Source organism: Gopherus evgoodei, chromosome 15 (assembly GCF_007399415.2).
Source record: "Gopherus evgoodei ecotype Sinaloan lineage chromosome 15, rGopEvg1_v1.p, whole genome shotgun sequence".
Lineage (NCBI taxonomy): Eukaryota > Metazoa > Chordata > Testudines > Testudinidae > Gopherus > Gopherus evgoodei.
The window spans coordinates 9,045,401-9,060,886 of record NC_044336.1 but is presented as its reverse complement, the minus strand read 5'-3'; the positions used below and the strand labels follow the sequence as shown (position 1 = coordinate 9,060,886).

General features: G+C 45.4%; 1 protein-coding gene across 1 annotated transcript in view; it reads right to left on the bottom strand.

Moving 5' to 3' along the window:
* Nucleotides 1-2,899: 2,899 nt before the first annotated feature.
* Nucleotides 2,900-15,486, bottom strand: part of LOC115635732 (heparan sulfate glucosamine 3-O-sulfotransferase 3A1-like) — an 86,423-nt gene continuing 73,836 nt past the window's right edge. Inside the window, exon 2 of the mRNA XM_030534877.1 lies at nucleotides 2,900-8,950. Within this exon, the coding sequence (XP_030390737.1) occupies nucleotides 8,332-8,950 (619 nt within the window). The 3' untranslated portion in view covers nucleotides 2,900-8,331. The remainder of the gene's footprint in view (nucleotides 8,951-15,486) is intronic.

The window sequence follows — 15,486 nt, the reverse complement described above, 5'->3', positions numbered from 1 at the left end:
ACAATAATTAAAAGAAAATAAAATCAAAGCAGCTCAGGAAATAAATGGAACATTTTTCTGTGAAAGCCAAAAGATTCTATTAAACTTCTGTGGTTTAATAAACTATTATGAAGTTTGGGAGCATATTTTTCCTTGGACTTAATCTGTTTATACATCTAAAAAAAGTAAATAGAATATCACTTTACCTGACCACACAGAGATCCTGATACATCATGGCTGTGCTGCAGCATATGTTTCTTGGTTAAAAGTTTCCACCTTGGATTTCACTTAATCGACCTAAAATGGTGTATGTTCAACTTCTTATGCTGTGTGTGAAATCCTGGCTCCCCTGAAGTGGACTTCAACAGTGCCAGCGTTCCACCCTGTGTGTCGTCAGTGGTGCTACTCTGATTGACACCCACTAGGCCCTGACCTTGGGCAGGTCTCTACACCTCTTTGTGCTGCAGTTCCCTCATTTCTAGGACTTCCCTAAATCACAGATGTCTGAGATGGACCAATTAATAGTTGTGAGGCATTCAGGGCCAGATTTTTTCAAGGTATTTAGCTGCCTAAGGAGGCAGGAGACCTATTGCCAGAGCTGGGTGAAATTTTTCATTTGAGTCAACTGAAACAATTTGCGAATTTGGGTTGGTTTTGGTGAATTGTTTTGGCTGTAAAAGAGCTATAGATATAGCAGAGAGGGCTAAACAGTTCATTACAGAACTTCCAAAACAAAGCGTTTTTCACTTTTTGGTTTGGAAAGACATTTTGTTTCAGAATTGCCCTCCATTTTATTTAAAAAAAAACAAAACACCCCTCAATCACAACAAAAGATTTTATTTAAGGACGACCAATGTGTTTTGGTCGCCTCAGCTCATCATTTCATTTTGCTGAAATTTTTTGTTTTGGGATGAGCTGAAACAATCCACACCTCCGCCACCTCCCGTGCAGCCCCCAAGTCTTTTGCTTTTGCCACCAAATTAATCATGGAGCTCTACCTAGTGGGATTGATTTGAGTGGGATTTAGGCATCCCAACACTTTTCAAAACCCCATTAGGTGCCTCTCTCAGTGCCTAAATGTCTTAAAAAAATCTGGCCAACAGATAATGAGTGCCACAGAAATGCCTAATTGGTAAACAGGAGGTACAACAAATTTATGCCAGCGTGAGAGAAGAATTCACCCCTTGTTTCAAACATCTGCACATACATGTGATCATTGCTCCTAAGAGAATTATTTTAAAGTGAAGAAAACACATACAAATGACTAATTTTCCATTTGAGTATCATATACCTTCCCCCGCTCCCCCTTTGCAGCTAAGCCATCACCAGAAAGACAGCACAGCCTCTCAATACCCGTAAACTTTATTAAATGTGTGCTTCTTCAGTCTTAAATTAAATTAATCTGGTCTATACAGAAACAGCACCAAAGGGAGGAAATGAGAAGATCAAAGGAAAACCAGAAAACATTATGTACAAACACGAGATTTTTTTTTCTCCTATGTTTAAAAATATATGGACAAGTCCCTTGCCCTGGATATCTAAATATATGCTAACTTATGCGGGGTGCAAAAAAGGAGGCTGAATATCAGTTATTTAAAATAAATAAAGTAAATTCAGGATATAAATTTCTATATACCGAGCATGTCATTGCTTGAAATATAACTTAAGGTTATTGCCCTCCCCCCCGGAATATCAGTTGCATTAAAATACAGGAGCCTCATTCCTTGGAATCCCATGACATATTGGGGTTTAGGGTCATTTCTAGTGTTTAAAATATCTGGATAACACAATTCCTTGTGAGGTTATTATATACCCAATGGCACAGTATGTTGATACAGCATCTTCTTTCCCCCAGGAAATCACACCAACAAAAATCCTTTTAACACATCAGTGAAAAACTCACAAGCTGCCCTGCAAAGTAAGCCCTGTTAGTCTGATCTTTTCCAATCCAGGCAGCTAGATCTCAGGTCAGTAGTCTACCCTAATTCAGCAAAGCATGCGCTTAAATTTAAGCATGTGCCTAGGGCCCAGCTTCTCAAAGGTATTGCAGTGCCTAATTCTCTTAGAAATCAATGGGAGTTAGGTGCCTAAATGCCTTTGAGAAGCTGGGCCTAAATGCTTTGCCTAACTGAGGCTTCTGAGGCTGATCCAAAACCTACTGACGTCAATGGAAAGATGGCTGTTGACTTTGCATCTGATCAATAGAGCATCTAGAGAAGGAAAATGCACTGGTTGGTTTTGTACCATTACACCAAAAGCCATGGCCTGATTTTGAACTGTGAGAGCACCTGTGAAGGGCTCTCCAAGTGCGTAGAACGTCTGATCACAAGGCTGTCAGTTATTTAAAATGACTGGGGGGGTGGGGTGTCCAATTGTGTACTCATGCTGTGCAATTCCTAGCTGGCCTGATTCCAACATCACACCCATTTTACACCAGCACATCACTATTATTAGTCGTAATACAATAACGCCTTGGCGCCTGGACCCCTTTGTGCTAGCCGGGCACAGCTATAAAGCAATGTCAGCTAAGAGTGATTTACAGTGGTGTAAATGCAATCAGATGGAGGCTAAGTGGGCGATGCCTCTGTGTAACTGAGGGCATGGCTGCAGATGTAGCGCGCTTTGAGTTAAACCAGCTTTTGTAGAGCACAGTAGGGACAGCGCTGTAGTCTGTCCACACTGACAGCTGCCAATGCACTGGCATGGCCACATTAGCAGCTCTTGCAACGGCCACAGAGAGCAGTGCATTGTGGTAGCTATCAGCATGCATGTGGCTGCAACATGCTTTTCAAATGGGGGTAGGTGGGGGTAGGTGAGACAGGGAGTGTGTTGTGTGTATATGGGGAGAGAGAGAGGGTTTTTGGGAGACTGAGAGCATGTCAGCAGCCTGTCTTAAGTTCAGACAGCAGCAGACCTCCCCCTCCCGCTGCCTCTCTCTCTCTCTCTCACACAGCATTGTAATGGTTGCTTTGTCTTGAAGCAGATAAGCAGCCAGCTGTCAAATGGAGCTTTCAAAGAGCCTATACAAGAGTGACCACTTGACTTAAGGGGATTATGGGATGTTTCTGGAGGCTGATCAGAGCGCAGTAATGCAACACGTCATCCACACTGGCGCCATGGCACTCCAGTGGGGGGGCGCAAACATTATTCTACTCGCCAAGGTGGAGTATCAGCAGCGCTGTAGCCGCGGAGTCAGAGCACTCTACGTGCCTTGGGGAGTGAGCTAGTGTGCCTGGGGCTGCTTTAATGTGCTGTAACTCGCAAGTGTAGCCAAGCCCTGAGAGAAGGCTATGACCCTCCATATGATACTGCACTTTAACGAGACACTGTGAAAGTCTAAACGTTGCATATGATAAAATACACAAACCCAATCCTTATCTGGGCTCAAGAACACCTTAGCTATTAAAACAGAAAGATTTTTAAACATCTAATTTGCTGTTCATCACCAATTCTCTCTCTCTCTCCCCCCACCAGCCCCACTTTACTCCATTGGGAAAAAATCAAACTCTAAGTCAATTTCACTTTCCAGTTCTGCTACACTTGCTCAGTAATGTTGAGCTAGGGGTTTCCTTACACAGGGGACTGATTAAATTCATTCCACTCCCTTGTTTAGGATTTTGAAATCAGACTAAGGGCCTTAGGTAATTTGGTCCCAGAGCCTCAAAGGTATGTTAAAGGCTAACTCTCCTTGAATTCACTTAAATACCTTCTAGGATCTGAGGTTTAAATTGTATTAGATTTCAAAGAGATTTGCGTTAACTTTTCTTAGGCTACTAGGGAAATGGCAAGTTTTATTCAGTCAGTGGGATTTTCAAAAGCTCCTAAGTGATTTAGGAGCTTTGAAAGTCAATGGGCAGGAAAGAGTTGGTTAAAAAAACCCCCACCTCCTAACCAACATTTCTACTGGTACAAAACCTGTGTATAGAGCAGGTCTTCATTATACTGAAAAACAATGGGCGTTGGCACCTATGTGTCACTGTGCCTGTGCCACTTGCTCCCTGTTGTGCCCAAGGCACTTAGGTGCTTTTAAAAAATCCCACCTCTTACAAAACAAAAAAGTTTCACAAAAGTAACAAAGCCTAACTTTTGGCCCTAAACTCTGTGACTGTCCCCCTTTTAAACAATGCCAGTCGCTCAGTAACTAAGCAGGTGGTCTAGTTCCCCCAACTGGTGCCATAAAGCCATTTGATTTTGATGCCCGTTAGCTTTCACAAGGGTTAGGAGGAGAACCTTGCACCGAGATTAATGCTACATCCCTGTACCTCTACCTTTGCAAGCCAATTTGTTCCAAAGGCATCCCACAACATGCTTAGTCATACTCAGTCTGACAGCAGCAGACTTAGTGATTAAAGGCAACTAACATTTTATGAGCCGTACTGGTCCTTGATTCTGTTAACAAGTGATTCAAGATGGGCTTGTCGATGTTCTCAAATGCAGATGATGGCTTATAAGAGATCCAAGACATTGAGTCTGGGAAGCGATTGGGGAAAATGGAAGGTCATGACTGATTCCTTCACTGTGCGGGGATGAATTGCAGTGAGGCTGCTTCACTGGAGCTCTTAGGAAGTCACAATGCCTGGGCCAGTGGTGACATGGTACAATCATGTGGGCTAAATGCAGCAGTGGATCTAAGTTTAGAAGGACTTTTGGTATACTTTATACCTCTCTCTGACTCTCCACACTGTCACCATGCAGGCTCTCCGGGTATGTCTACACTGCCATCAGAGAACTGAATGCAGCATGTGTACCGAGACCTGAACTAGCTTTAATCTAGCTAGCATGAGCGCCCAGAGCAGGGAAGCCGCAGCAGCACATGGGCTGTACAAAACCGCTGAGAATCCTGGGTAGTTACTTGGGGAGCTGCTAGCTTGTATGGTCAGAGCTTCATTGCTGGTGGTACCTGAGCTAGCCAGAAGTTAGCTTGTGTATAGCTGCATGTGCTGCAGGAAGACATACCCTCAGAAGTTGCCAAGTGGGGCTGACAAAATGTAAATGAGATTTCAGAACCATCTCAGTGATTTAGAAGCACAAACTCTATTGGCTTTCAAGGCAATTTTTCTTGTGTGTCACTTAAGGGTGTCTGAAAATCCCACCCGGGAAGGCTAAGTTAGCCTACGGAAGCGTAAGTTACACTCCCATACAAATCACCTCTGGCACTAGTTACATGTATAAGCCAGGTTGCAAAATGACACCGAGGTTTCTTATCTGCAGCCCAGGGGATTCTTGCCATAGGAATTACCAATATTGAATACAATGTTCAGCCATTATAAATATTTTAAAATGAGTCTCTATTCCACTGCCAGGAAGTTCAAAGTTCAAGAGACTCCCTGTTGCAGAGTAATGCAGCTTTGGGGGAGGGGAAAGCATTATGTCATATAAATATACGAGTGAGCTTCTCACATGAGTCAGAGCTGTCTGGAAACACGATCTAATAGGCCACATTTCACAGAGAGGGCTTTCATTTCCCTTCAATGTGTCCTGTGTGTGTTGGGAATGCATAAGGACCATAAATACTGTAGCCCTCTCTTAAAAGTAAGGGGAATTGTCACCAGACCTCAAGAGCACCTTTTCAAAGTGCTAGGTATGGGGAGTGGGATTTTCAGCTGCTCGGTTCCAATTCATCTGAATGGATGCGGTATGGCCAAAACCAAAAAGCCGCATCTTGAAAACTTCCACCGATGGTCTGGATGAAACATATTGGGACTTTTTACTTTTTTCATGTAGGGTTCTGAGCTGAGGCTCACTGAAATCAATAGGAACCTTTCCACTGACTGCCCTGGCTTTTGGATCAGGCGTTAAACACTTGGCTGGGGCCAGCTCTTCACCCGCAAGCTGAAAGAAGCTCTGGGTAACAGAACCAAGGCGCTCAGACAGCTTCAGCCTTTGGTGAACTTCAAAATGCATCAGTCCCTCAATCCTCCAAGGACCGAGCCACTACCTTGCTGTTAGGCTTAAACCACTATGACACCTAAGGAGGCAATATTGCCCACAACATCTGGGTTTTGGAACTGGAGGTGTAAAATGGCATTGCTCACATGGGAAGCGGGAATATACGGAGAGGGCCATTCATCGAGCAGTGCCAGTGGGACAGCTGTAACCAAACCAGCGGCCTGAATGAAACAAATCAATTGCTTTCCGGAGATTCCATTTTCAGGTTAAGCAATGATAGCAAAACAAGTAAAGAAGGGCCACTTTGATGGTTCTCCCATCACCCCCACTAGCTGAGCATGAGCTCAGAAACTATAGCGCTGGTCAAAGCATTGCACATTCTGAAATTTCACTGAAGTATTCCAGTAAAATGTCAAATCTCAGGGGAAAGGAAATACACACTGTCATTGATTTTTGCTAAAAACTTTTGCCAACCTGCTCTGATTTTGGCATTTGGGGCTAGAAAATAGAAGTCCAGAGGAGGCTGATAGGGAAATACAACAAGGGGACAAAGTTAACAGCTTTACTGCTGCACCAAAGGAAATCTTCTGGTTTGAGTTTTGGATGAAAGTTGGAGGTGGTGATGAAAATTCTTGCACTGTCCAAATTCATCCGCATGTGCTGTTTTACTCAGCTGAGAAAGTGTGGCTGTTGCAGCAGCCCCTTTAGCTGTTGTGACCACAGCTGGCCAGCATCTTAACAACAGGCGAGCACTGTAGCCACCCATGATTCTGCCCTTAGACCGCCGCGAGGATTAAGACACAAAGGGAAGCACTGTGCACTCCAGCAAGCGCTGTGGCTTTGCTTTGTTCTGGGTTGCATTTGACTGATCTGATCGCTACTTTTGTTCGGTTCAGATGATTATAAAATGTTGACCCAGATGTTTTGTGCCACGAGATGCTGGCCAAAAAAGGGATTAAAGCTGGAGCTGGAACATTCTGAAACAAGAACTGAGACAGAGGATGACAATACTGGCGGGAGGTAGCGGGGTCAATGTGACCTTGCATGCTGGGGGTCGGTCCAATGAACCTTTGCCCCAACATTTTCTCTTCTGAGATTTTTCTGAAGCCAAGAGGTCCTCGTCCAACATATTCCTGAACATGTCTTAGCAGGATACCTCACACACCTCCCCTCCTCCAACTCTGGTTCTTACTTAGTTATTCCCTATTCAAGAATATACAGGACATGGAACCCCCCTACAGCCCCCAATGACTCCCCTCTTAGTGTGAAATCCCATGAAGGCCACAGCCTCAAACTCTACGGATGACATCCAATGGGAGGCATGTTGGCTTGGTGAACTTTCTGACTGAGAATCTTGAAAGAGGTTGGTGAGCTCTGAAATAGCGACCTGGAGAGAGTACAAGTGATAGGGGAAGCTGCTTGAGAGCTGGTGGGCTGGAAAACAGCCTTTTGACTACAGTGAGATTTTCATGTCAAAAGATCAGTTTTTGTCAAAATCTATTTCCTTGCCTCCCCCGCTTTCTATAATCAAAACCCAAATTAGTTCAATTTTGTATACAAAAAACCCTCCAGTTTTACCAGTTGCTGAAAAAAAACTTGGTTTTTGATGACAGAATTTTTTTCCACTTTTTGAACCAACACCACCAACGTGAAAAAAAATGATAAATTTTCACAGGAAGAAGTGTCTTGACCAGCTCTGGGATCTTCAAAAGTGATTTAGGTATTTAGGACCTTAAGCCCTATTTTCAAAAGTGACTAAGAGATACATTTTTAAAGGCATTTGGGCACCTCCCCTGGGGGTTAAACACCTAAATAGATTTAAAAATCCAGCCCTTAGTCACCAAGGCCCAGATTTGTAAAGGTATTTAGGTGTTGCTGAGCTCCCTGTTGCAATATCGAACCAATTTAGGAGCCTAGGTCCCATTTTCAAAAGTGATTTAGGCATTTAGGAGCCTCAATCTTAATGATGAAATTTAGGTGCCTAAATCAGTTAGGCATTGCAAGGCTGAGCACAACAATGCCTAAATACCTTTTAAAATCTGGGCCTTAGAAGCCTAAATCCTACTGACTTTCAATAAGAGTTAGGCTCTTCTAAGTACCTATGTCGCATTTGAAAATGGAATGTAGGCTCCTAAGTCACTTAGGCAAATCTGAAAATGTTGCTCCTGGACTTTTCTACAGACTGTCAAATTCTGAAACCACTGACCTAAAGGGCCAGAGCCCTTTTGACTTCAATAGCACCAAGCATTGGCCCACAGCCACCTTGCCTCGTCCGTGGAAGCAGACACCAACCTGCTGCTAATAGAGGAAAGAAAACAAACCAAGCAGTAACATTGTGTCAAAAAGAACAAACAGAATGGACAGCGTTTTCAGCACACCTCTAACATTTCCTCTCTGATATGTAAAAAAAATATATATTATATTATATTTTTTCTTTTCTTAAATAATTCTTATTTTTCAGCCTCAGTCCCAGCCGAAGTCATGCCCAGTCATCTGGTAGAACTTCATGTTGAAAGGCCTGTAGAACTCCCGCAGTCTCTGCACCACCTCTCTGTCTATACTGGGGTGGGTCCTGCCTTTCGTTTTCCCCAGGCAGTGGGGTTTGCTGCTGCCTTCAGCTTTCTTCAGGCAGGGGAAGCCCTTGGTTTTGTTGAAGTAGAAGTGTTTGTCTGTGATAATCCTCTTAAGGCCCAGAAAGTCCTGGACCCTGCCCAGCTCCCCGGCAGGGTCACTGATCAGCCTCTCCCCACTGATGAAGAGGATCTGCCCAATGGGGAAGTAGAGGAGCCAGTTCTCCAGGTGCTTGGCGTAGATGCCGATCTGGATGGCGCTCCACGAGGTGTCGATCAGGCCTGTAGTCCTGTTTTTGAAGGTCAGGCTTTCAAAGGTGGGGATATCAGGCTTCTTTGAGAGAGTCTGCGTGTAATCCGAGATGGCTCGGGTCACGGGATCCCGCACCACCACGATGAGCTTGGTGCCCTTCGACATGGCGGAGATTCGAGCAGGTGCTTCCTTGGTGACGAAGTAGCTGGGAGTTTTCTCCATGGTGATCTGCCCATCCAGGGTTCTGGGCATCAGCTCCCTAACCGGAACAGAGAGAGAAAACACATTAATGCAGAACATTATTGGAGTGGGGCACGCGATGACCTGGGAGTGAGCATCAGGTTGCAAGGACACTATCTGTGTCCTGGTGACCAAGGGGTTAATTCCATCTCCTCCTGCACAAGTGGTGAAGGGGAAGAGCTATGATGCCCTGATTCAGCAAGGTACTTAAGCACAGGCCAAATTTCAAGCCCATGAGTGGCCCCATTGACTGCACTGGACCTGAACATTTTTTCAAGTGAGGCACGTCCTGAGAACTTTGCTGAACCATGGCCTATGGGTAGCTCTTCGGGAAACAGAAGGGAAAGCAGGGCTCCACACCAAGGCTCATGGGACAGGGCTGAAATCCAAGTAAGGGAGTTTCCCATTTCCTTTCTATTGCTTAGGGTGACTTGATTTGTTGCAGCTACGGTCAGTAAGGTCACAGCATGTTCCTCCACCTGCATGTTCCTCCTTATTCTTTAATTGGCTATGTCCGTTAAGAAACAGTTCCACCCTCGCATGGTACCTCTGAGTTGCATCAGTAACAGAAATGCGGTGGGCACATGGATTGCCCCTGTCCAGGCAGACACACTGGAGCGTCCCAGTGGCTCAGAGAAGGGCAATACCACAGAAAGCATGACGCTACTGAGGGAGCTAGGGCGGAGAGACTGTCAACGTGGAAACATAACAAACAAGAATGCAACATCATTCTAATGAGGTTAATGCAACAGGAAAGGTAGCAACACCCGATGATCCATTTCCACTGGAGTCACCAGAAATACCTCCATGTACTTTGGTGGGAGCTGGATCAGGCTCTTGGGGCTTATCTACATGGGGAAATAGCCTGGAATAGCTATTCCATACTAGCTCCCCATGTGGACACTCTTAGCTTAATCTGTTTTGGAGCTGGATTAAGCTAATCCACACAAATGCTCTCGGTGCAGAAAGCAGACTGAAAACTGATCAATAGCACCGACGTGAAGAGTGGATCAATAAGGATCAGTTATGACACTGCCCATTTATGGTCAATGGGACTAAATTCTAAAGAAACAAGGTCCAGGAGTTACTGGGGTTCTGGCTTCTCTGAGAACACTATAGTGTCCCAGCGCCTCCAGGATTGCTTGCAATAGTTTCTTATAACATTGTACAAACAACACCTATCAAGGCAATTACTGTACAGAGCAGTTTCATATTCTCTAGTTATGTAGAGCGTATGTCTTCACTGCAAAAAAAAGATGTTCTTAACTCGGATTAACATAGCCATATGACACGGCAACTCAGCTTCTAACTCAGGTTAGCAGCTCAAATTAAAGTCTGCAGGGGAGCCTGGGTTGAACTCGAGTTGCTAACCTGAATTAAAAGCTGAGTTGCCTTTTCTTTTAACCTGAGTTAGCTAACCCGAGTGAAGAACACACCGTTCATGTGCAGTGAACACATACCCTTAGGGAGATGTGGCAATGCACTTGACTGGCCTGTCTCAGAATAACTGATTTTCACATGGATATTGGCACGTACAGTAGAGGACAGAGCCGCGTCTCAGTCAAGAGGAGATGGTATGAAAACATAACAGGGAACTTCTGGAAAAAACTCAAACCTTTGCTTGCAACTGCACAGTTAAGAACCAATTTAATCTATAAATTACCAGTGTCCTGTCCCTTTAAATTCCTCCTTGCCCACATTGGGATTTCCTGCCTCCTGGCTTGAATTCCACTGAATAACACTGAGTTCCTGTAAGAAAGGCACTCCCTTCCTGTAGGGTATGAGGAATTTTAAAGAGTCAGGACTGTCAGTGACTCTCTTTTGGGGTTGTCCAGTAGATAGCACAACGGTTCAACCTAAAAGTGTTCAGTACTAGTCCCCTGCCCTCAATGCTTTCCTCCTTCCCCTCTGCCCCAACGAATTCTACACTCCACATTTCCTTCCTGTCCATTCATGAAACTCCCATTGCCTTTGGTGTGAAGTGGTGTGGAAAAGCAAAGGTGGCCTTTGTCTCTAAGAATTCAATGCAATGCACAAAAGGCCAGAGAATTCAAGGTTAAGGTTACCCACCGTTATAGGTGCAATGCACTTTTCTGGGCCTAAACTCTGTGAGATCTAAAAACAAATTACATATGCTGAGCTTCTTATGCAGGTCAAGCGTCCATTGATGCTAGTGTGCATTTTGCCTGAGAAAAGACTGCAAGAGCTGGTCCTATATTCGCTGCAGTGCTTAGTCAAAGAGGAATGAACTCACAGTGCCAGCCTGAACTATGAGCTTCTTTACGTGAATCTGGTTAAGACAGACACATGCAAGTTGAGGCAGAGCCAGGGTGGGGCCTTGGGGGAAGGGGTGGAATGGGGGGAAGGGGCTTTGGGGCCAAGCTGGGGTGAAAGCTGAAAGTCAGTACCTGTGGCATAGGAAGAATAAGTGACTCGCCCAGGGTCACACTGAGCATCTGTGGCCTAGCAGAGAATTGAATCAAAACCATCCTGAGTCCCAGTCTAGTATATTGATCACAAACCCATTCTGCTGTCACCAAAGCTGAGAGGCAGGGCATGAACTGCACCATGTTCGATCCCCTTAGACTCATGCCACCTTACAGGGCACCTCTGAATGAACCCAGTGGCTGCAAAATGCCAGTCATTCAAATGAACCCGTACTAGGCCAAGTGAGAAGCCACCTCAGATCTACTTTTTGTCGATTCTCACTGCAAACAGCTGTTATCTGCTGTAAATGAGCCTGTTCTTCCCAGAGGACCCTGAAAATAAGCAGGATGTCTGCTGCACTGGTAGCAGGTTTCACCTCAGTGCAAAAAAAGAGCTCTCAAAGAAACCGCACCCTTTGCCCCTGAAAAACAGGGGTTGTAATCAAATGAGCAACTGACCCCTAGCCTTTGACCTCCCCTTGGCACTAGAACCCGAGTGCCATGATGAACTGCCCCTAGCCCATATTGCTGTTACTGTCTGACAGTGGCAACATCTGGACTGGAAACCTGTGTAAAACACCAGCAAAATTAAAGCCATCGATCAAAAAGGCTCCAACAAAAACCTAGGCTGAGTTGTTAGGTTACAAATGAGATAGAACCGACTGATTGTTTCTAGAGGAATGTTTTTTATTGCATGCCATGTGTCACAGATGCTTGTGCAAAGAGCGCACCCTTGACAAGGCTGAGGATTAGCTGTCGCTGGCCAGACAAGGCAGGTTTTGCGAATAGCTTTCCTCGCACAGCAGCACCAATTACAACAATGCCCATTTTGCAGGTACTCACTTGTCTCTCTCCAGTTTGGAAGCTTTGTACTGCAAGTCTGGAAGCATTCAACTCCTTTAAAGGGAATAAGAGGTGTTAAGGTAGCTGGAGCGCATGCATGTGATCTTGGGAGAGTATGCATGCTGCCATCCAATGGCACTCTCTCCCTTCTGGGGCTCATGTTGTAGTTAGGGTCTGCAGGTAGAGTTGCTACCTGCCCAGGTTTTCCCAGGATCCTCCTTTGTTTGACATAGCAGTCCTGGGAAATCGGTAAGGACATTCAGGGTGTGACGCCAGCTGTCCAGTTTTATGGGCTCAGTGTCTCCCCTGAGTTTTTGTATCTCAGAGGTGGCAACCCTATCTGCAGGCAGGAACCTAAACGTACAGTGCAACAGAGAACAACGGGAGCTTGCAATGTAGCCGTTACAATGTATTATTAGCCTGTATTATTTGCATTGCCATAACTCCTCGGAGCCTCAGTCATGGAACAAGACCCCCTTGTGCTATGCGCTGCGCAAACACACAGCAAAGAGACAGCCCCTGTCCCAAAGGGCTTAGGACCTAGTACTGTGCTACACGAAAGAAACACAGCCCACTTTAATTTCATACCACGAGCCATTCATTCTGGCCTCATGACGTACCGTCGTTACTGTGCGGTAAGAAAGTGTGTGAGTAGGTGCAGACAACTGAAAAAGCGGCATGACTGGCTGCTGCTAGGAAGATCTTGATCATATTTAGCAGCTTGTAGGCAGCAGAGACGAGAGTGGAGTTTTGAGCGTCGTTTCAATGGAGACATGAAATAAGAGAGACAGAGTGAGTTCCACCATTCCTGCAAGGTGCTTACACTGTTACAAGGCGCTTACAAGGTAACATTACCAGAGTATGTGACACTGCAAGGCAGAGAAGTACTGTCATCCCCTTTGGACAGCTGGGGACTTGGGGCCCAGAGACACTAAGGGTAACATTTTCAAATTGACCTGAATTAGGAGCCTTAATCCCATTTTCAAAAGTGACTCGGGCACTTAGGGCCAGACTGTCAAAAGTATTTAGGCACCCAACAATGCAGTTGGTGCTTGGTGGGATGCGCAAAGGCAATTAAGCAGGCTATGCAACTAACTCCCATTGATTTCAAGCACCTAGTGTCCAAGGATTAGGTGAGGGTCTCATCTTTCTTTCTGCATTTTATTAAAATAGAGGGTGTTTCTTGCCCCCCACTATTATAGAGAGAAGCTTGAAGACTTGATCTGGCTGCCACCTGAATGGGTAAAAAAAACAGAAGGAAAAAAAATCCGACATTTACTACACTTACAAAAAAATCCCATGATTTTTAAGCCAATCTCTTAATTTTCTGGGGCTTGGTCCATGATTTTTGAGCGCTGGGGTTGGCAATACTGCAAGCTGCCTGTCTCCTGCTACCCAGAAAGGAACAAGACTGGCTGACAGGTTACAAACTCTTTGGCATTCCTAGGACTTTGCCTTGGATACTCTACAACACAGGAACAAAGAGTCCTGTGACACCTTATAGACTAACAGATGTATTGGAGTATAAGCTTTCATGGGTTGCATGCATCTGACGAAGTGGGCATTCACCCATGAAAACTCATGCTCCAATACATCCGTTAGTCTATAAGGTGCGACAGGACTCTTTGTTGCTTTTTACAGATCCAGACTAACATGGCTACCCCTCTGATACTACAACACACGAATTGCCAGAGGGGTTCAACGTAGTGGTCCACTCAGTCTAGTACCTTGCCTCTGACAGTGGCCTGTCTGAAGCATTTCAGAGGAAAGTACAATAAACCCTACAGTAGGGGGTTATAGCCAAGCCCACGGGGACAGTGCCTTCCTGACCCTCATCAACTGGCAGCGGCCTGATGCCCTGACGCATGGAGGTTTGCTCTGATGCATGGGGAGCCGAGTTCCATGAGTTTGTCACTCACCTCTAAACGACAAAACTGATTTAAATGAGATTCCCAACTGAATGCTGCAGAGGGTGCTGAAACTTTGTTGCAGAGGCTTTCAGCCTGAAACACAAGTTTTATGACCAAAGCAAGCTATAAACTCCCAGAGGGGGTGAGTGGGATGGAGGAGATGGGGGTTGATAATGGAAATGCTGATTCACCCCGAGCTGTGAGGATGCAGAGGGCCCAGATCTAACAAAAGTAAAGTGAGAGTTCCCACCAAAGCAATTGTGATAATTACCAGCATTTGCTAATACTTTAATTAGCCTGATAGTTACCGTGTTCCCACGGGATTGTACAGGAGCACACATTTACGCCTACATTCATAAGCTTCACGCAAGTGTGGATAACGAATCTGTCTGTGTGCATACACATGACAAAACACCACTGAATGCTGTTCACAGGGCAGGGGTGGGAGTAGGCCCCATACACTGCTCAAGCACCCTTTGCCATGCCCTTAGAGGTACAGACAACTTCTGAAGGCAGCTTAGCTCCCTCTAACATCAGCCTGACTTGCCTCTTGTTACCAACTAGGTCCAGCCCTTCACAGTTGCCCAGCTCCACAGTGAGGCTGGGAGGCCGACAGCCCCTCGCAGGTCAGTGGGGAGAGAGTAGGAGGCGACGAACATTTTAAACCCCAAGCGTAACTCTGCTAAAGTCAATAGCTCCATTGAGGCCAATTGATTCCACTGCGGCAGGACACAGCAGAGCTGGTCAGTAAATCAACGGGACTATCTGTGATCAGCAAAGGAAGGGGCTTTGGAAATGGCGGCCCAGCAAGGCCAATTAAAAGCTTTGCTTACTTCTGTTTGTGTTTTGATAACTCCTGCAATCCCAGCTGTCTTTCCAGTTAGGAGCTTAACCCTTTTTGTGAGCTCCTTCCAGCACAAAGACTTTCTTCAGCGCTCAGAAATGAATATGCTCCTTTTCTGCTGGGGTCAGCAAAAAGAAACGGGCTGGGAACCACTGGGAATGCACCACCACAGCGCTGGGGAGATTAATTAATTACAAAAGGCATCTTTCATAGACATCACCAGTTGCCTGGAGGGCTCTGTGGATGGATGGCATCTGGATTTTATTGCAAAAAGGAGCCACTTGAAAAGACCAGCACCACAAAAATGTTTTGGCAAAGGTGCTCACAAATGGTCTCTGCCAGAATAAATGGATTTTGTTATTTTAATTTTAGTGGGGCTCTGGGTCCTATTTAATTGCTTAAGAGAAGAGGAAGATTTCCCTCAAAGGGAGCCTTTGGGATGTTTGTACTTATTCATATTCAGCCTTTTGCAGTTCATCAGCTCCTTCCGCCCATCTCTGCCTGCTGGGTCCTGTTTCAAGCTTGAGCCTAG